Source organism: Triturus cristatus, chromosome 6 (genome assembly GCF_964204655.1).
Source record: "Triturus cristatus chromosome 6, aTriCri1.1, whole genome shotgun sequence".
In the NCBI taxonomy this organism is placed as follows: Eukaryota; Metazoa; Chordata; class Amphibia; order Caudata; family Salamandridae; genus Triturus; species Triturus cristatus.
The window spans coordinates 808,995,857-809,017,332 of NC_140589.1; the positions used below are offsets into that span (position 1 = coordinate 808,995,857).

General features: G+C 46.5%; 1 protein-coding gene across 1 annotated transcript in view; it reads right to left on the reverse strand.

Moving 5' to 3' along the window:
* ADSS2 (adenylosuccinate synthase 2) overlaps positions 1-21,476 on the reverse strand; it is a 338,000-nt gene that overhangs the window by 98,495 nt on the left and 218,029 nt on the right. The window contains exon 4 of the mRNA XM_085611393.1: positions 17,744-17,794. Within this exon, the coding sequence (XP_085467519.1) occupies positions 17,744-17,794 (51 nt within the window). The remainder of the gene's footprint in view (positions 1-17,743; positions 17,795-21,476) is intronic.

Consider the following 21,476-nt stretch of genomic DNA (forward strand, 5'->3'; position numbering starts at 1 on the left):
TGCCTGACGCGCAGTCCTCTTTTACTGATTGTGTGAGCCTGGGCCAGCGCGCATGCGCGGCGGCCATTTTTGCCCGCGAATGTCATTCGGGCTTAAATTGAACACCGGAGCAGCGTGTTGACTGCTTATGACTCGCATTTGTGCCGATTTTCGGCGGAAAGGCTCGCTTTTTGGCTCCCCAGACGCCCTTCTGTTCTGCAATCAGTGGGGCTGTATAATTCAGCATAGGCTTTGCCTAGAGTGGGGTTTTGTTGTGCAAGCCCTCCCTCCCTCCACATCTAAAAATTAACATTTTGAGTCACCATTGGTGACTGTATTGGGGCTTGCCTGGGGTTACCACTCCCCCTGATCTCCTGTGTGGGACTCTTGATTGTGAACTTGACGGACATCACAAGCAATCCTCAGGGTCGTTAATTGCTCACTGTGTGGCAAATATGTCTGATTACTATGAAGAGGATTATTATTATTATGATGATGAAGACCCTTCAGGGTCTATGGAATATGACCTCGTGGAGGCATTGGACGCAGGTGTGCAGCATTCAGTCAATTCGGCTTTGGTGAGAGCGATTGCGCCTTTGAAGCGCCATCTTTGCTCTTACGCCAAGAAACAAGGCTGGCTTCCATCCTCAGCTTCCCGTCCTACACCTGGGGGTAAGGGAAGAGCGAATCCCCACGCTGCGGATTTCGCTAAGCTCGCAAGATCAATGGCGGAGCAAGAGCGTTCTACTCCTAGTAGAGAGGCGACAATTACAGAGATCTCCCAGGAGGATGATGGTCAAGACACCACACCTGACCCTACCACGGACGAGGATGAATCCCCTCGCCCTTCCAAGAAAGCAAGGAAGGAAAAGCATTCTGGTCCGTCCAAGTCATCTAAGGTTCTCACGTTTGAGCCAGCGGACATTATCCACCCTAATTCCTCATCCTGGCTGCCACCCCAAGAGGTGGCGGAATATGTCCAGACCCATCTACGTCAAGCGTTTGACACGGACGTGCGGGCACGACTGCGGTCGGAGTGCCCTCGGCCTGAACTGGCGGATAAGGTGGCGGCTACCCCGGAGGTGGATCCGTTCATGTTGGCTTACTTGAAAAAGTATTCGAAAGATCCTAAGAAAGGCTTGGACAGGTCCTGGCGATCCTGCCAAGATAAACTGCTGGACGTCATAGGCCCTCTGACAAAGATTCTCGAGCTCGGCTTTCGGGCCAAAGAATCCTCCATTGCAATTAGTCCTGATGAGTTGATTGGCTGGGCGCAGCGAGCAGTGTGCCAACTGGGCAACGCTAATTGTGCATTGTCAACGGAGCGGCGCAGGTCCATCCTCTTAAAGTTGGATCCCAGGCTGGCCGAGTTATCTACGTCTGAATCGGGTCCGCTAGCTCATGGTCTCCTGTTTGGTCAACCTTTTCTAAAAGAACAAACCAAGTTTGTAGCCACATTTAGTGGGCTTGACAAGGCCCAGGGTTCTTTAAAACGGGCTTTCCGCCCGGTTTTTGGCAGGGCCGGACGCTTCCGGGGGCGCTCGTTCGGCCGGGGGTATAACCAAGGCGCCCAACGTGGCCAACAAAGAGGAGGTTATCAGGACAACACAGCCAATACCTCCAACTTTTACTCCTCGCGTCGTTCCAGAAACAGGTTCCGCAAAGGTGGCAGATTTGGAGGAAACTCCAACAACCAACATGATACCGGAAACTCAGGTGAGCCTCATTCCTTTTTCGGAGGTGACATTGGGGGGCAGAGTGGCATGTTTTCTAAGCAAATGGCGCGAGATTTCGCAAGATGCATGGGTGTTGCAGACGGTACAGGGGTACAGGCTGGAGATGTACGCCTCCCCTTTGCAACACTCCCGCCCCCCCCCCTCTGTATTTTTCCCGACAAGATCAGAGCTTTATCACGGCAGAAATCAATTCCTTGTTGCAGAAGGGCGCGATTGCGCCCTCCGTGATCCACCCTCACGGTTTCGTGAGCACTGTCTTTCTCGTAGAAAAGAAAGGGGGCGGTTCCCGCTTGGTGTTAAACCTAAAAGAGTTCAACGCGTGGATTGTTTACAGGCACTTCAAGATGGAAGGGATCCATCTGCTGCGCGACCTTCTCCAGGAAGGGGACTGGATGGTCCGTTTGGACCTGAAAGACGCGTATCTCTCCATTCCCATTTTCCCCCCCCACAGGAGGTTCCTGCAGTTTGTCTGGGGAAAGGTATGCTACGAGTACAAGGTCCTCCCGTTCAGTCTGTCGTCGGCACCGTGGTGCTTCACGAAGCTCCTGAGACCAGTGGTGGAATCTCTCAGGGCCCGAGGAGTCCGCCTCATAATATACCTGGACGACATAATTGTTTTGGCGTCCTCCCCTCAGACGGTCCAAACTCACCTCAATTGGGCGATAAACCTATTGCAAGTCTTAGGGTTCATTGTCAACTCGCAGAAATCAGTGTTAACTCCCTCTCAGTCCATCGAATTTCTGGGGTTTACGATCAATTCAGTAACGTGTCAACTCTTGCTGCCGATGCCAAAGGTCAGGGCAATCAAGAAAGAATTGCGGTCCACCCTGCGCAAGCAGACGACGTCCTTGAGATCGTTAGCCCGCATAGTGGGGCTCCTGGCTTCTTCCATCCAAGCGATCTTCCCGGGCCCCCTTCATTATCGGGCCCTTCAGAGGCTCAAGATCCGCCATCTCCGGAAAGGTCTCAGTTACTCAGAACAGATACCTCTCTCAGAGGAGGCGAGGCTGGAGATGGATTGGTGGTTAAACCACATGGAGGCCTGGAACGGCCGGGCGCTATTCGGATCGACCCCGGACGTGGTAATCGAATCGGATGCCAGCCGGTGGGGTTGGGGAGCCCGGTGCGGCACGTTGTCCACGGGTGGTCGCTGGTCGCCGGAAGAACTTCAATTGCATATCAACTGCCTGGAACTGTTGGCTGGTTCTTTTGCGATCAGATGTCTTTCGCCTCAGAAAGCAGATTGTTGTATCCTCCTCCGGATGGACAATATCTCGGCGGTACGTTACGTCAACAAGCTGGGCGGTACCAAGTCGCGAATGTTGGCGGAGATCGCCAAGGACTTTTGGCACTTCTGTCTACAGAACAGAATTTTGGTTGTTGCGGAATACCTGCCCGGTTCCAGCAACCAAGTGGCCGATTGGAATTCCCGCCATCTGCAGGACTCCAGCGACTGGATGCTATTGCCCACGGTGTTTCGGCGCTTGACCCATCTTTGGGGCCCTTGCCAGATAGACCTTTTTGCGTCCCGACTGAACAGACAGGTTCCCCAGTTTTTCAATTGGAGGCCGGATCCGGAGGCGTTAGCCACGGATGCATTCCTGCAGGAATGGCCGAGGTCCCTCTGCTACCCATTTCCCCCGTTTCTCATGATCCCACGGGTTCTAGCGCGAGCAAGAGCCTTTCAGGCGGAACTCATTTTGAGCACTCCTTTATGGAGGGCTCAAGCTTGGTTTCCGGTGTTGCTAGACATGAGTTGCGCGATCCCGATTCTTCTCCCCCAGTTGCAGAACCTATTGCTGGACCCTCTTCAGAATCCTCACCCTTTGGTGGCGTCGGGCCAGCTTCCTCTCGTTGCTTGGTGGGTTTCAGGGACAGGTGGAGTGTCCCGGGCCTTTCACGGGAAGCTAGTAACTTCATCAAAGAAGCTTGGTCGGCCAATACCCACAAGCGATACTCCTCATCTTGGAAAAGGTGGTGTGATTGGTGCGCTCAACGGGACGTGGATCCCGCTAAGGCACATGTGTCTTTAGTGGTCAACTTTTTGGCCTCTATGGCGTCCTCCGGGTTAGCGTACAGGACGGTCAACAACTTTCGGTCCGCCATATCGGCGGGACATTTACCTGTAGAAGGTAAGCCCATTGGGGAACATCCTTTAGTATGTAAATTGCTGCGGGGAGTCAGGATGGTGAAACCCCCTTGCCCAAAGTACTCTCACCTGTGGGATGTGTCTCTTGTCCTCAGATTCCTGGAATCCTGGCCATCCAATAGGTTCTTGTCTCGTAAACAACTCTCGGCCAAGCTGACTATGCTCTTATGTCTCGTTTCTTGCAAACGGGTTTCTGACGTCCGAGCGCTTGATTTAGCGGGGCGTAGATTTACCCCGGAGGGGGTGTCCTTCACTTTGTCCAGGAGAACGAAGTGTAACACTACTTCAGTCACGTACCCGGCCTTTCCTAATAATCCTAAACTGTGTGTGGTGCAATGTATTAAGGATTACGAGGTGAGTACTGAGGAATTTCGTGCTAATATGCAGGGGCAATTGCTTATTGCTTTGCAGAAGCCTTTTCGCCCAGTGACTCCAGCTACCTTATCGCGGTGGATGCGCTGGCTCATGGGCGAAGCAGGGATTGATATCTCCAAGTTTGGGGCCCACTCTGCGCGCGGAGCCATGGCGTCCAAAGCATGTGTGACGGGTGTCAGCCTGGCAGATATCATGAGTGCGGCTGACTGGTCTAATGAGAATACTTTTAAAACGTTTTACTATAAGCCTATTGTCAATGTTGCTTCAATGGTGGTGGCTCAGCTTTGAACAAGCATAATCGGAGCCTCCGGTCCTGACATAGAATTAAAAATTGGCGAACATTCGTGACAAGAATTTTCAATTCTATTAAGGACAACGGAGGCGAGGATTATCCCACCCAGAGATTCACATTGTTTGGTGTAATGCTATAGATTGCATATTCGCATTCGAGATTATGATGCTTTATTTATTTGATCATGCTATATATTTGCATCGCTCTGTGTATTTTTTCCCACCCTAATTTCTCGTGATGTACTGCTGTTGTTATAGCAACCTCGAGCGGTTTTTACGGGGTGTTTCCTTTCTTTCAGGTAATGACAGCAAGTAACCCTGACTATGGTTTATCGGCGATGGGACGCTTCGCAGTTTGTTGTTCCGCTCTCAAGCGAGTTGTCTGGACCGGGATCCAGTGAGAAGTTCGGCCCCGTTGGGCGCACAGTTCGTTGGTGGGAGAAGGCCCTAACTATCGGTGATCCTCAAGAACAGGTCGTGCATGGACTTTCCTACTGTTACAAAGAAAGAGGACTATGTGCTGACAGGGACCTTATATGGACGAGACTCTATGGTTGTCACGTGGTTTTTAGCTCTGTTTTTATTGGCTGTTGTGAGCTTCCTAGTAAAGATTGAGAAGCATAATCCTCGCCTCCGTTGTCCTTAATAGAATTGAAAATTCTTGTCACGAATGTTCGCAAATTTTTAACTGTACGTGCCCAAGTACAAATGTGTTGTCAAACACCAATCACCACCAGTGCATTAAAAAAGGTGGGTTAAAAGGAACATCAGCCAATGGGTTAAGAAACTAACAGTAATTATGGCATCTTTCTAAAACCGGGGCGGGAGCGTCGCCCCGTAGTCAAACACTGGGTTTCTATCAATAAATGCAAGAATACTGGTGGCATATACGGTGTCATTCTAATAAGCCAAATGATCTAGATCAATGGAGAGATTATGGTGTATTACATCTCCCTGCAGGTTGTGGTCCACTGCCAAATGCAAAAAATATTGCCCAATTTCCCACTATATGGGACATTCAGTCAGGTCATTGTCAGCAAAGTTTGCTTGCTAAGATCATATGGTATTGGTAGCAGCTTTGGAGGTCTGTTAACTTTTCGGATGAATATAAATAAAACGCATCTTTTCTAGTAAAGAAGGCATTCCTCCAATGGATCAAAGCGGAGCGAAGAAAAAGTACAAGAACAATATTCTTTGTGTTAATGTGAAAATCTTAGACTCCTCAATTGATAGTACAGAAAACTACATGGTACCACCCTGTGCAATTAAAAAAAGGCAGGCACGGAGGCCTGAAAGAAGAGCAATTCGGTCAGAAACTTCCCTATATCAAAAGAGAGGGAAAGACATTTTATTTGGCAAGAACTGTAGAGTACTGGGAAACCTAGGGCTTGAACAGGACTGATGTACCTTGCTATATTGTTTAAATTCCATTGTGACTGTGGTTTCCATGACAACGAGAAACTGGCAGGTAACCCACAAAAGGACTTTTCTTTTTATGCAGATGTAACTTGGGGATTGGTTAAAGGCACCCTCTTGTAACTCCTTATCACAGCTAAGCATTTAGCAGGCATTCAAAATGTCAAACTTCTTGGACAATTAACGAATACAACACGTTAAAGGGGCACCTGAGAACAACAAAAAGCATGAACAATGGGATGAAATGTTCTTTCTACGATAGAAAAACATTTAAGGAGAATCATCCTATGGGGCACCGGAGTAGTTGAAAATCAGAACATATTCTAAACGTATATGGAGTCTACAACAAAGTAACAAATGGTAAAGAATGTACATAGATGTAGGGATACTCATCACTCCATCATCATGCACCCTGCCTCCAGCGCTGAACTTTCCACCTATATATCACTGCTAGAGAGTGCCTCAGTTTAATAGGTTCAGTAGAAGAAAACCAAGACTACAACACCCAGACTGCAGCAGACTGGCCCGCAAAAGCCAGCATGAAGAGGATGGTCACCCTATGTAAAGGACTTGTAGAAGTGCAGATGCTTATAATCGCAGAGTGCCTACTTTTTTTCTAGAAGTGCACGTACTCTACCATTCAATGGATAGCATCAGTGTTGAGAGGAGACAGTACTCTCCCTTTCAAATTAAAGCAATGCATGTACTCCGTACCCGACGGTCCCGGCTAACTTAAAGCACTGTATATACGAGCATGGCCTGCTTGCACATTAACTGTGAGAGCAATGTGTCAAATCACTGGCATTGGTTTAAAGCGGTGTCAATAGCATTTTATGTTATCGCACTACTTCAGAGAGATGCCACATGTTCTAAATGCAAACAAAAAATACACAAAGCGAGTGGACAGCTCTCTTTTGTTGTAGATTTCGGTACGTGAAAAGATAAATTGGTTACATGATGCTCTGCTTTATTCATCACGAGCACGAATCCTTCGCCTTCTGAAGGAGGGTATGGTAGACAATGGCCATTCCCTTCAGGCATGGCCCAAATTTTTAAAGCAGTGAACTGAGGATCACAGGAAGAGGAATTTAATAGGGGATGTTTCTTAGAAATTCAGTATCCACAGCATGGGAGGTAAAAAATAAAACGGTGTACCAGCTAAGATAGAGATACCCTATCTTTGTACCCTCTACTTTGAGTAAACACATTTCAGAATTAAAAGACATCAATGCAGACTTCAAAGACCATTTGTTTGACTGCTCTGCACAACAAACTTCCTTCTCTTTGCTTGTTGAAGGTAGCTTTCTTTGTCAAATCAAATATTTGTGTTGTAGGCAATAAAGCAGAGTTACCCACCTGGTTGAGCATTAAAGCAACACATCCTATGTGAGAGAAAAGAAAAAATATCAACTATGGCAGTCACATTAGAAGTATGATTCAAGTCTTTATAGACTGTCTCAAGCATACTATCTGGGCAACTGAAGGGCACCTGGACCGAAGACTCAAAGGTCTGAAAATATAATACATTAGAAATTACACTAACAAAAATTAAAGAAGGAATCAAAAGGATGTCAATGACTATCAAGGATTCAAAAGAGTATCTGAATTTTGCATTGATTTTCTGAAACATGCCAAATCACTAATATTGTGAAGGCTGCCTCGACAAGGATTTTGACATAGGCTAAGGGATCACTTCCCTTACAGAGAATTCTTATACCCATCTGTGTAGGTTGTTGGTAGACGCGTGAGACAGGAGGATATTCAACGGTTGAGGTTTAGGCAACATCTCTTTGAGATGCATCAGTCAGTGAAAAATGGAACTAAGTTATAAAACAAAATACACACCAAGGTATAAACATATATAGATAGGACAGCGGCATATTCTTTTGCCCTTCTACGGATGGAGAGAGTGCTTTCAGAATTGATTTTTAATGCCAGTGGAAGGTTCAGCTATCAAATAGACGATATCAAAAAGAAGGGCAATGCGATGGTAGACGGCACAGGGGTCCTGAATAGAAAACTGAAGAGGCCTTCGTGAACCCCTCTATTACAAGTTGGTCAAGTCAAGGTTCTCTGCACGCTGACTTATGGGTGAGACGCCATGAGAGGGCGGGACAGAATCACTCTAGACAACACAGTAACGAACGTCTATAGGTCCATCTTTCATCTGCCAGCATACACATCCCCTGCACAGATTAGATGGGAGTTTGGTTTAGTGAAGCACATTTTGGCAAGGGAGGCGGCTTTCATGAACTGCTGTCACAGTTTCAAAATAGCAAGGGAGTGCTCTCTAAGCCATCATCTTTGGCTGGAAATTCAAGATGGGGCACAATCATCAGCAAAAGCCTATATAAATCTGGCTCTATCTAACCTAGGCCTCTTGTCTGCATGGGTCTTGCCACTGAGTAGAACTGAATTTAACAGGATAATAAAATCTACCATCAAAACCCTGCCTTCTTTGGACGATAAAGCCACTCTAGCCAGGCATAGTCATCGCTGGCTAACACTTAATTACAAGCTCAAGTCCCAAAGATACTTAGGAGAATTTTATAACAGACGAAGGAAAAATTCCTAAAATACCGGATGGGGCTCCTGCCTGTACTAAAGCACTACCCACCCTGGGGAAGAATTGAAGGACAGGAACACTGTAGGTTATGTAGTCTTGGGTCGGAAGGCATCACTCTGTGCAAAGCTACCCTGGAATACCGCTGCTTACTCTTACACAGGAAATCCAACGAAAGAGGTACAAGGACATGCAGAGAGACAGTGGTAGCCGTTTTAATCCAACTGACCCTCCTCTGCATTGTGCAGTAGTAAAATTCCTCCAGAAGGCAGAAAAAAAGTAAAGACTTGAGCCCGGTTGACGTCGGACATAACGGTCAGGTTGTGCTCTTAGGCCTTACATTATAGAGCCTTATATTGCCAGCATAAAGGAACTTTCCCTCTCTCAGAACAGGCATTTTTACAGATAGTCACCCACCGAAGGAATGGCTGGGAAGCAAGGTATCAGGTGCACATCAGAGTCACAGGTATTAGGTAGGCACAGGCACTTTTACAGCTAGTTAGTTTTTAAGATCTTAGCAGTTAAGGAGCAGCCTGGAAGAGCGGAAACAGGCCGACACCAGTCACGGCACCACTTCATGCACTTACCGCACAATTGCACTTTACTATTGGAGCCTTACTGTATTGTATGATCGCAGCTGCTAACTGATACTCTTAACCACCATAATAAGAAGTCCTACTAGGGTAATTCCCAGTCTGTTTAGTCAGTAATGGGAAGATCCTAGTCACTTTTACATTTTTTGATAACAGGCCAAGTTCTGGCTACAACTATGCTATCTGTGCAAAAAGACCTCATTATGCTGTTGTTGTTCTGATTTAACTAATAGTATTTGTGTTTATCCAAATATTGTTAATGTTACAGCGACAATGCTGGCTGTGTGCAGTTTTAATGTCTGTATTTAGTGTCTTTGGTGATTTACATGTGTGCATGGTGTAAACGTATTGCAATGGTTTTAACTACTCAAGCAATAAATAAAATAAATTCCAAATTTCAGAATTGAGAAAACTACATACACTAAAAAAAGTAAGGAGCATTCCGAAGACCAATATGACTAGGAGAAACAAAAATAAAAATATATATAATTGGCACAGTCTGTGCAGCAGACAGAGTGGTAATTTACCGTTAAGTTCAAACCTAAATGTTACGAGTTAACATTGTAAGTTGAGTTAACATTGTAAGTAGGTTAAGTGACTATCTATTATATAACATTTTATATTTGTATAACAATGTTTCAGTCAGTCTGTGTACATTTTTATTTTAAGAAACACTGGACATAACATGCCATTAATATAACACTGCATCTAATTGTAATATAGTAATTCTCCTTGTGTACCAACATATTATAGTGCTATCAATAGTGCCAGAATTTTCAGCAATTCTCCACTTTTACATCATTCATGTCCTGTGTATACCAAACAAAAATTATCGCCTGCATATGACTAGCTATATGCCGTTTTAGTTGCCCTCCTTGCATTAATCAGAGGTCCCATGTGATTTAAGGCCTCGATCTTGGTACCAGAAGTGTGGCATACACTTGTCTTTGCTCATTACAGGAGATTAGATATTTACGCCACTGTGTGAAGTTGGGAATTGGGGTCTTGCCCAAGTGTAACGCAACTCATCTTTTTGTTAATAATAGTGCCATCAATGCACACACTCCAATGTGTTTAGGTAGTTGATGGAGGTAGCCTAGAAAGGCTAGTAGTAGACTGGTTTGTAGTTTCATTGTCACCATTTCAGACGGGTGATCAAATGTTGCCTCCCAATATGAAAGTTAAGTTGGGCACTTTTACTTTAAGCAGAAATAGTCAGTCATGTTCAATGCTGCGGCGCGTACATTGTGCACCAGATCTTAATGCTATGTCCAGAAGGCATTTGGGTGCATAGTATCCTGTGCCAAAATTTGTAGTGTGTTGCTTTCTGTCTGCCATTGAGTGATATAGCCTTTGTTTGTGCACAGCAATAATTTCTTCCCAAGACTACTAGATGTGTGTCAAGGTCCCTTTCCCATTTATCGGTACTTGTAAACGGCCAACGCAGTTCTGCTGTTTGCATCACTTTATATAATCTGGACACTGTGTGCTGGATTAGCATTTGAGGTTGACTAGATCAGGGATGGCAGGGCTCTTGAGGGAAAGTCCCAGAGCATGTTCTCAGGACGATTTTTTAGCCTAAAACAAAGGAACATAACCAAAGTTGTCCTACACCCTGGATATTCAAATTGATATAGTGAGATAAATACTTGTTCAGCAAACGTATCCCCAAATTTTCTCTTATTTAACCTCTAAAGTTGCTGGCAAGCATTGGGTTCAGTTGTGTGTAGAATGGTCAAGCTTCTATTAATGGTATTTGGGGGGGGCGGAGTATAGGGTAGTAAGATCTGCTCACTTACCAAAGGTTTTCCTGCCCATAGTGCTACATACCAGATTTATATTTTTGTACCTCTGATATTGGGACTGCTTAGTTTGCAACCGGTGTGATCAGCAATATCCCACTTCACCACTGCAGTGGGGGGGGGGGGGGTTTCAGGAAATGAGTGAAGCCAATAATTTCCAAATCGCGCTTGTGCGCACGTAGTACAATTTAAGTTCAGGAACCTCCAGTATCATATAGCCTTGTTAGTGTTTCCCATTTAATCCTGGGTTATTTGCCCACCAAGATTAGTTTAGTTAGTATGGATTGAAATGTAGTGAAGAACTGACACGTAGGATAGATCAGTATATTCATGAATAGATATACAAATCTTGGCACCACCACCATCTTAATCAGCACAATCCTGCCAATCATTTTTTTAAAGTTTGATCTGCCAGTCCACTAGATTTTAATATGCTTTCCCATTGTTCTCTTTACGTATGGCTTCGATTTCCCTATGTACTTATATTCCAAGATATTTACTGGATGCTGTTTGCCACAAAAGTTTGAATTCTACAGTGCATTTTAAACTGCTAGGCGTTAGAGGGAACTGAAGAGGTTTGTCCAAATTTATAGCAAGACCAGAATTGTAAATAGCCTGAATTATAGGTGGTATATTGATTGCTGGGTCAATAAATGAGAAGAATATTATCTGTGTACAATGAAATACAAATGCACCTTGTACCGAAGCTCAAACCCCTCTAGGAATTATGTTATCGGAGTAGGAATTCCTGTGGGTCAATGTCATTGGCAACAAGCACTGGGAAAGCCATAGATCTGGCGCTGTCCGCCAGCTTTCAGGCAATTATTGATTTGTTACAATTTTTGCAAAATGTTATTTGGGAATATGTTGGACCTTCATCAATCTAAAAAAAAAAAAAATAACATTTTCTACAGGAAAAAAACGTTTCTGGTCGCAATAAAACATCAACATTGCCATAGTACTCCATGGCACTTAAGGGAACTACTTTGTGTGTGGATGTGTTCCTTGTAAAAGAGAAGCATGCTGTAACTCGTAGTGAAGTTAGCCAATGGCTGAAGTGGGCTGATTCATTGGCCCTTATTGCATGCTAGAGTCGGTGGACGAAACATGTGAATGACAGTAACCACATACTAATGTATGAAGTCTGGCTGAAACCCCTATAAGTAACTATGTTATACACATAATTTTAGTAAAATCAGAAGTTCATGGTTAACACAGAACTAAAAAAGTCAATCAGTCTGGCATTGGCTGCAAGCCTCCTGCATTTGAGAGAGAGAGAGAGAGAGAGAAAAAAAGGAGAAGGGAAGAAACAGAAGGGATGAAAGGAAGAAGGAAAGAAGAAAAAAGCAGAAGCAAGAGAATGAATGAGGAGGGAAAGATAAAAATGAAATAAGGAACGAAAGAAGGCAATAATGAAAAGGCAGAAGAAAGGAAGAGAAGGAAAAAGAAAGAAAAGGAACGAAAGAAGAAAAGAAATAATGAAAGGGGAAAAAAGAAAGAGAAAGAAAGGATGAAAGAGAAAGATACAAGAAACAGGAGGATTTCTTAATAGAGAACTATTTCAAATGGACACAATCTAGTATGTTGTAAAATAGCAGCAGCCAGAAAAACAAACACTCCAAAAGTAACTTATAACAACACTGGCAGGAGAGGAGAATCTGATAAAGATGCAATATGCATGAGAAGCGTCCTATCACATCAGGTCTAAACACAAATGCCGCACTAAACTAAAGTAATTATAAAGTAAAAACAAAATCACTGGATAAACTAGCTTGTGTGCAGATGTGCTCCTTGTGAGAGAGAAAAATGCTTTGACTCAAAGTGAAGTAAGCCAGTGATTGAAATAGGCTGACCCACAGTCACATGCTATATGCTTTAGTGGGTGGATGCAAAATGTGAATGACACAGCACCAGACCAATGGATGAAGAAAGGTGGCTGAAAGCCCCTGTATGCAAGTATGTTAAATATACTGTAGTAACAACAAAAGGTCTTGGCTAACGCCAGACCTAAATATGAGGGGGACATGGGGCAGCCCTGTCTTGTTGCTTGAAATATTTGTATTGATGAGTAAAAAGGACTGTTAATTTTTATACATGATATGGGCTTTGTGTACAGTAGCTGCACCCAAGCTTGAGTGCAGGACATATCCAAGCATAAGTATTGCATAGCTAAAGAATTAGCTGGCTGTGGGGGTTGGCCGAAGGGCAGGCCCTGCACCCAATCCCTGCCGCGCACGGCCTCCAGAGTGGGTTGGCCACCCGCAACATGTTGGGCACATGGCCTGGCCGCTGGCTGGGGGTTGGTCGCATAAGAATTTCAATAAGATATTGCATATATTAACATATATAGAGCACTAAAAAAACACAAAAGTTAAATTGGAGTTGTACGTAAGGCAGGTAGTAAGAAATTCACCGGCTGCATCCAACTGACCTAAGCATAACTTGCACCACTATGATGCACTGCTTACGCTCTCACATATTATATTACTGATGACATATGAAATCTATGATGGTGCAAGATATACTTGTGTCACCTACGTATAACTGAATTTCAGTGTTTTTTTTTTACGTTTTAAAATGCTCGTTTCTTTTATTTTTAGAACACCTACCTATAACTCCACTTTAACCTTTGTTTTTTTCAAGTGAATATCTATCTATATATCTATATTTGGGTGCTTTCATTGTATAAAATGAATTAGTACATAAAAAGTTCACAGAGAACCGTCCAAAATAGATAATATTTCATGAGCCTCTGTAGCATATGGATTTGAACATCATAACACACCCAAAACCACTACGTGAAGCTTTAGCATTGTCAGCGCTTGGAGGATCATGTGGCAAGGAGGAACACATTGTGCAGCAAAGTTATCTAAATTATGTGGCAAACAAAAAACGAATTATGTGGCAAACCCTCTGGCTGTCACGACTGTCCATTGTTTCATGAACAATTTATCCAGGAAGAGTGAACAGTCAATCAATCAATCATTTGCATTTATAAAGCGCGCTACTCACCCGTAGGGGTCTCAAGGCGCTGGGGGGGGAGGGGAGGGGGGGGGGTCAGTGCTCGAAGAGCCAGGTCTCGAGCTGCCTTCTGAAGGAGAGGTGGTCCTGTGTGGCGCGCAGGTGGCTGGGAAGAGAGTTCCAGGTCTTTGCTGCCAGGTAGGAGAAGGACCTGCCTCCGGCGGTGGCTTTGCGGATGCGAGGCACGGCTGCCAGGGCTTGTCTGGTCGAGCGTAGGGTGCGAGGAGCGGTGTAGAAGGAGACGCGGTGGTTGATGAGTTTTGGTCCGATATTGTGCAGGGCTTTGTGTGCGTGGGTGAGGAGTCTGAAGGTGATCCTCTTGCTGACTGGAAGCCAGTGAAGTTTCTTCAGGTGTCCGGAGATGTGGTGGTGGCGAGGTATGTTCAGGACGAGTCGTGCGGCCGCGTTCTGGATTCGTTGTAGTTTCTTCTGTAGCTTGGTAGTGATGCCGGCGTACAGAGCGTTTCCATAGTCCAAGCGACTGGTGACGAGGGCGTGGGTGACGGTCTTCCTGGTGTCGGTGGGGATCCAGTGGAAGATCTTGCGGAGCATGCGGAGGGTGTTGAAGCATGCTGAGGTCACCGAGTTGACCTGTCTGGTCATGCAGAGGGATGAGTCCAGGATGAAGCCGAGGTTGCGTGCGTGGTCGGTGGGTTGGGGAGTGCTGCCTAGGGCGGGGGGCCACCAGGAGTCATCCCAGGCGGTGGGAGTAGGGCCGAGGATGAGGACCTCCGTCTTCTCTGTGTTAAGTTTGAGCCGGCTGTCTGTCATCCAGTGCGCTACTTCCTTCATGCCTTCGTGTAGCCTGGTTCTTGCTGAGGTGGGGTTGTTGGTGAGGGAGAGGATGAGCTGGGTGTCGTCGGCGTAGGATATGAGGTTGAGTCCGTGTTTTCGTGCGATGTTCGCCAGGGGGGTCATGTAGATGTTGAAGAGGGTTGGGCTGAGGGAGGATCCTTGGGGGACGCCGCAGATGATCTCCGTAGTAGTGGATCTGAAGGGGGGAAGGCGGACTCTCTGGGTTCTTCCGGAGAGGAAGGAGATGGTCCATGCAAGGGCCTTGCCTCTGATGCCGGCGTTGCTGAGGCGACGTATTAGGGTACGGTGGCAAACCGTGTCGAAGGCTGCAGAGAGGTTCAGGAGTATGAGGGCCACGGTCTCTCCTTTGTCAGTCAGAGATCTGATGTCGTCCGTGGCTGCGATGAGGGCGGTCTCGGTGCTGTGGTTAGCTTTGAAGACGAATTGTGAGGGGTCGAGTGAGTCGTTGGTTTCCAGGGCGGTGGTGAGTTGAGTGTTGACGATTTTCTCAATCACTTTGGCGGGGAACGGGAGGAGCGAGATGGGCCGGAAGTTTTTGAGTATGGTGGGGTCTGCTGTTGGTTACTTTAGGAGGGCGTTGAGTTTGGCGTGTTTCCAGTTCTCCGGGAAGGTGGCGGTGGTGAAAGATGCGTTGATGACGTCTCGGAGGTGGGGTGCAATGATGTTGTCGGCTTTGTTGAAGATGTGGTGCGGGCAGGGGTCGGATGGTGATCCTGAGTGGATGGAGTTCATGATGTGGGTGGTTTCCTCGGTGGTGGTTGGGTTCCAGGTGTGGATGGCGGTGTTGTCGGTGGCGAGTTCCGGTGGCGGGTTCTTGTTGGTTGTGGCGAAGCTGTTGTAGATGTCTGTGATCTTGTGGTGGAAGAAAGCTGCGAGGGAGTCGCAGAGATCCTGTGAGGGGGGGATGGCGTTGTTTTCGGCGTCGGGGTTGGAGAGTTCTTTAACGATGCCGAATAGTTCCTTGCTGTTGTGGGCGTTGTCGTTGAGTCTGTTCTGGAAGGCTGATTTTAGTGCGGCGCGGAGGAGTTGGTGGTGTTTACGGGTGGCGTTCTTGAGAGCAGACATGTTCTCGTCGGTTTGGTTGAGGCGCCAAGACTTCGAGGGTGCGGCATTCTTTTTTGGAGTCCTTGAGGGTGGGGGTGAACCAGGAGTTTTTCTTGTCGTTGTTTTTGTTTGCTTGGGTCTTCAGGGGGGCCAGGGTGTTGGCGCATTCGGAGATCCAGTTTGTGAGGTTGTTGGCGGCTTCGTCGGGGTCTGTAGTGCTGGCGGGGGGTTCTGGGAGAGGGCTGCTGTGAGTTGTTCGGTGGTGATACGGTTCCACTGCCTTCTCGGTGATTGTTGGACGTGGTGGTGTACGGTGGTCTTCTTGAAGCTGAAGTAGACACAGCTGTGGTACGTCCAGGAGAGTTCGGAGGTGTGGCTGAAAGAGATGTATTTGCTGGAGGAGAAGATGGGGTCGAGAGTGTGTCCGGCGTAGTGGGTGGGGGTGTTGACCAGTTGTTTCAGTCCGAGGTTGGCGAGGTTGTCCAGTAGGGTGGTGGTGTTGTTGTCGGCGCGGTTCTCCAGGTGGAAGTTGAGGTCCCCTAGGAGGATGTAGTCGGTGGACGGGAGTGCGTGAGGGCTGATGAAGTCTGCGACGTCTTCGCTGAATTTTGTGCGTGGTCCTGGTGGTCTGTACATGAGGGTGCCTCTGAGGGTGGTCTTGGGGTCGCTGTGGATAGAGAAGTGGAGGTGTTCTGCGTCGGGGAGTGAGTCGTCGGTGTAGGTCGAGACGCGGATGGAGCTCTTGTGGACAATGGCGATGCCTCCTCCGGTGCGGTTGGTGTGGTCTTTCCTGATGATTTTGTAGCTGTCGGGGATGGCTATGGTGATGTCGGGTGCCGAGGAGGGGTTCATCCAGGTCTCGGTGAGGAAGGCGATGTCCGGGTTTGTTGAGTCGATGAGGTTCCATAGTTCGATGGCGTGCCTGTGGACGGATCAGGTGTTGATCAGGATGCATTTGAGGTTATTTCCGGAGGAGTTTTTCTTCTTGGGTGTGTTGTGTGTTCTTAGGCAGGTGAAGCGGCAGTTGCGGCAGGTGAAGGCTCCGTGGGTTCGCTTCGGGGCGGTGCGGCAGCAGCCCGGCGTGTGGCCGGGGTTGAGAGCGGTGAGGGAGGCGGTGTCGTAGGTCAGGCGGAGGCGGCAGGGGGAGGGGGGGTCGCGGAGACCAGGGGTCGTGGCGCTGGGCGCAGTCCAGGCTCGGACGGGCGCAGACGGGCTTGCCTTAGGCGCGCCAGCGGCGCGGTCGCGCAGCGCCCGCCATACATGGGGTAGCCGGGGAGGAGGGGTCAGCTGGGAGGAGGGTGGCGGGAGGGTAGGCGGGGTGGAGAAAAAAAGCGGGAAAACGGCGAAGTCCGCGAAAACGGCGAGGGGCCAGAAAAGGCGCCTAAAAAGGCGAGAAAACAGCGAGGGGCCGGGGAAACGGCCAAAAAAAGGCGGAAAAAACAGGAAGCGAGCACTAAAGGGACCGGGCACTCGGGGGGGGGGGGCAGGCACTCGGGGTACAAGGAGAGAGAAGGGGTCAGCACGCACTCTGGGACACTCGTTCAGGGAGACAAGAAAAAAGAGGGAAATTAATCACTCAGACCATCAACTGTGGGGCAGGAGGCAGGAGAGCACTGGTGGCGCTGCGTGGGCAGGGGAGCGACCTACCCAAAGGTCAAGGGTAGCTGCAGTTTGAAGAAACTAACTTTTTCCACACCAACTACTCCAAATCTGCATACAATTAAAAAGTCCCAACGTTTAAGGCTCAATATAACAAAGTATTTTCTATTTAAGATGTAGCCTCTAGGTTTGAGGCGCTACATTTGTCTAACATTTCACTCATACTTCTGGGGTAATACGAATGGACACCAAAATAAGTTCAGAAGAAACAAACCACTTCCAATAACCAATCAAAGAATTTCCATGAGGCAAAAAGTAAATGCACAAGTTTTAATATTTCTTGAAAAAAAGAAACTTACCAATATGGGCTCTGTCCGAAATTATTAGCCTCTTCTCCCAACCTTCCAGACCTAAAACGGCACGAAGAAAAAACGCTTTATTACAGCACACATTCATAAATCATTAGTTCGCCCTACGAGGCCACGCTCCAACTTTCCTAAAAGTGTACACGAGGCAGCAGGTAATAAATGGTGGAGAGGAAAAAGTGACCTTAACACCGCTACGTTTTAACTGCTAAAATATACAATGTTTTTGTTACATCATCTAATTTGCAAACAATTCGCCCTTGCTCAGGGTTTTGCAAGAAAATTGGCACCAGTTGGATTTCACCAATTATCGGAGAGGAACAAAGGTTATCGTTTTATGAGGCTTACACTCTAGGGTGTGAAAGGATTTTCAAAATGTATATTTTCAGTTTCTATTGAATTAACTGACTCCACACGCCACCATCCTTAAATCAGAGCACCAATGATAAGTCTGGCTATGTACCAACTCACTTTCCAGTTCAGATTCACTTTACATATCTCATTAATTTATGCAGGGCTTCATTTGTAAAATGATAAGTGCCATGTCTGTTGCCAATGCCATGCTGCCAATGACCGTAACAACACAACTACTAACCATTACACTCCTACAAGTGAGACAATTCAGGGTATTCCAGGCCCCCAAAGCTATAAGAATGGCTTGGGCAGCAGGTAATTGTCATTTTTAATGTACATTTAATTAATAATTAACTGTTGTTGTGTTCATCTCTAAATTAACCAGACAACGACACCTTGCGGCAGACAGTCACAAGTACTGGTGTTGACAATTAAGTGCCGGTGACGAGCACCGGAAACCACCGGCTCAAATTAAGCACTGCATCTATGGAAGATGGACTGCGTTTTTTTGTTGTTGTGGTTTTTAAACAGGCAGGTGACTGCAATCAAGAATACTCAAGCAATGAAAAAGAAAATGTGCCAGGTTTCACTTGGCGGTGAATGACATCTTGCTAAACACACTCATTACTTAGATTGAATGCAAAGAAGAATATTAACATAAAACACCAGTCGTCTAGAAATACGCTTGTTTTACATCCATCTACTGATAGATATGCAGGAACGTGCAATAACACTAGTTTAAGCAATGTCAGAGTGAATAAATCACCAAGCTGAGCAACTGGGCAGGCCCGGGGGCTGGGGAGCGGTTGCTGCCATTAAATTATTGAAACTACGTGTACCAGCCAAGTTTGAATATTTTAAGAGCAGGCTGCCGCTGGTGGTAGTTGCTATGGGCATTTTTCTAATGGGAAGGTCGGACAACCAGGTGAAAAGGAGCAGGACTCATCGTTGCCACAGCACTGAATCTAAGCAGGCAGGTAAAGCAAAAGGCACTCTTAAGCACCATGGGGGTGCAGGAGAAAAAAAATTATTAAAACATTTAAACTTGTGCGCGGGGGTAGTTTATTTGTAGTCGCCCTCTGGTCAGGCAGTGACCCTCCCTGACGGCAACCTAACCTCAACTTTGTACCTCAGGGCTACCTGCGGCATTTCCTTTCCACAATCAACCCTACAACCAGGAGCCTTCTCTGGAATTAAGGGGCACACCACTACCATGATAAAGGCATTGACATATGTTAGGCATAATGACGCACACTTCTACCATGAAGCAAGGCCTGGTAGAATGGTGGTTATGACAAACATACTGTGGGCATCTTTGACACGATGGTGCCCAAACCCTGCCATAATACTATCCTGTCCATGGCTTACTGTGGACATAGCTTGCATCAATCAGCACCGCAGAAAGATTTAGGGGGAAGGAGTATATATATATATATATATATATACGATCCAACGCTCACCTTAAACACAAAAGCAAGCAGGACACAGCTCCGGATGCGGAAAAGAATTTAATGAGCAAAATTTCCAGCTTTGGCTAAACAGTCCGTGAAGCAATGGCAGACGCGTTTCTGGCCTCCGTGGCCGTCATCAGTGCCGGTATCACAGGCTGGTGAATTCAACTGTTTGCTTAGAGATCTGTCCTGATAAGCAGTCTCTCAGCTCCTCCCACTACAGTCAGGTGAGTGAGACGGTGCCGCTGGGCTCCAGGAGAACTGCATGATGGTACTGGTAGTCCAACGTGGTACCTCATACATATATATATATATATCTTCTTGCTGATGGGAGAGAAGCTGATAAATATATATATATATATATATATATAGTAAAAGCTGTTTCATACGAGAGCAAACGAGCCGTCTAGTTTGCAAGTGAAATAAAATACTTAATTTTAAATGCCAATACGACCAGGAGGAGTCCATAATTCTTGTAGTACTTAAGCACCAACAGTAATTTGTGTTGACGTATACCTAAATATGTATTCTAGATTGTTAAATACATCGGATATCGTGTAGTGCGTCTTAGCCGATGCCACAAGAGGGCACCATCCAACTGATCTTATTTCAGCATGTTTATCACTTTGCTCGGCTCAGTGAACGCACGCGCTGCGTTACTAAGCCACATGCAAGGCTAATAAACAAACCTCGATAAAGCTAGTCGGGTTGAATTTAATATACTAGGGTGGCCACTTTACTCCATCTACTCTTGTTTTTGCTTCCTATTGGTTAATAAGTCAAAGTCACCTGGTACAAATGATTTGTACGTTAAAAACGTAGTCCTGGAAGAAGCGGATTACACTCGGCGAAGCAGATACCACTATACAAACATGTATAATCCACGCCACGGCACAAATGTATACAAGAAGACGGACACAGCTGTTATGCAAATATGAAAAATGATACATAAAGTTACAAAAACAGACTGCAGATATCAACATAATCTGCAGACTTCGGTACAAGGAAACTATACAGCTACAGCTTTCTCCATATGAGCAGACCAACAAAGAAAACGCACCCATGCGCACAGAGCTGCAGGCACGGTACCCGTACACCACCATGCAGTCACTCATACACAGGTTGAGAGACCTGCAGCCTTTAAGTGAGCCGGATCCCACCGGTGCTCAGCACCAGCAGTTCTTAAAAGCAGGTGCTGAGACGGGTCTCTATCGGACCTCACCCTGAGGGTCTTAACTCTGGAGCAAACAGCCATTCACTGCCTGTGACGTAACCTCAAAGCCTCATGAATAATTGTTTATGCTGCTCACTGCCCTTTCAAACACAGGAGGAGCAAGCAGCATAGTAACTACCTACGCACCTTCAAAGGCGCCCTGTGGGTCAAGGGCGCCTCTGCGCCACCGTCATGGAAGCACACATGACCTACGCAGCTATGGAAACGGTATCCCGCAGTGCGCTCGTTGACCGCTCGCTGTACAGGTTGGTCCTCTTTGTCCCCGATAAAGCGTCTCATTGAATTTGTGGCGTTCGTTCTTTCTAATAGTTCATTTACTATAATATCAGCTATAACAACAACCCGACTAACAGTACCCGTTAGGTTTACTACTTCACGATTAATATTTACTGACTGGTTTGACAACACAGAACACGTATTTCTTTATCGTTTAATTGCTGCTTATTTAGCTATTGTGCAGTTACTTAGCAGCCACCAGAAAACATTCTAAAACACTAAAAAGGAAAGATGAAAGGAAGTTCCAAGAAAGCCCTAGGCAGGAGTTTAAACAGCAGGTGCGTCGGTCACATCCGGTTTCATCCACCCAATGTTCCGGTCGGCACTAGCAACGGTGAAGTATGCTGGTGTTATGGAGTCCACTCACTATGCTGGTGTTAAGGAGTCCACCAGCCGTCGACTGCTGGGTTTT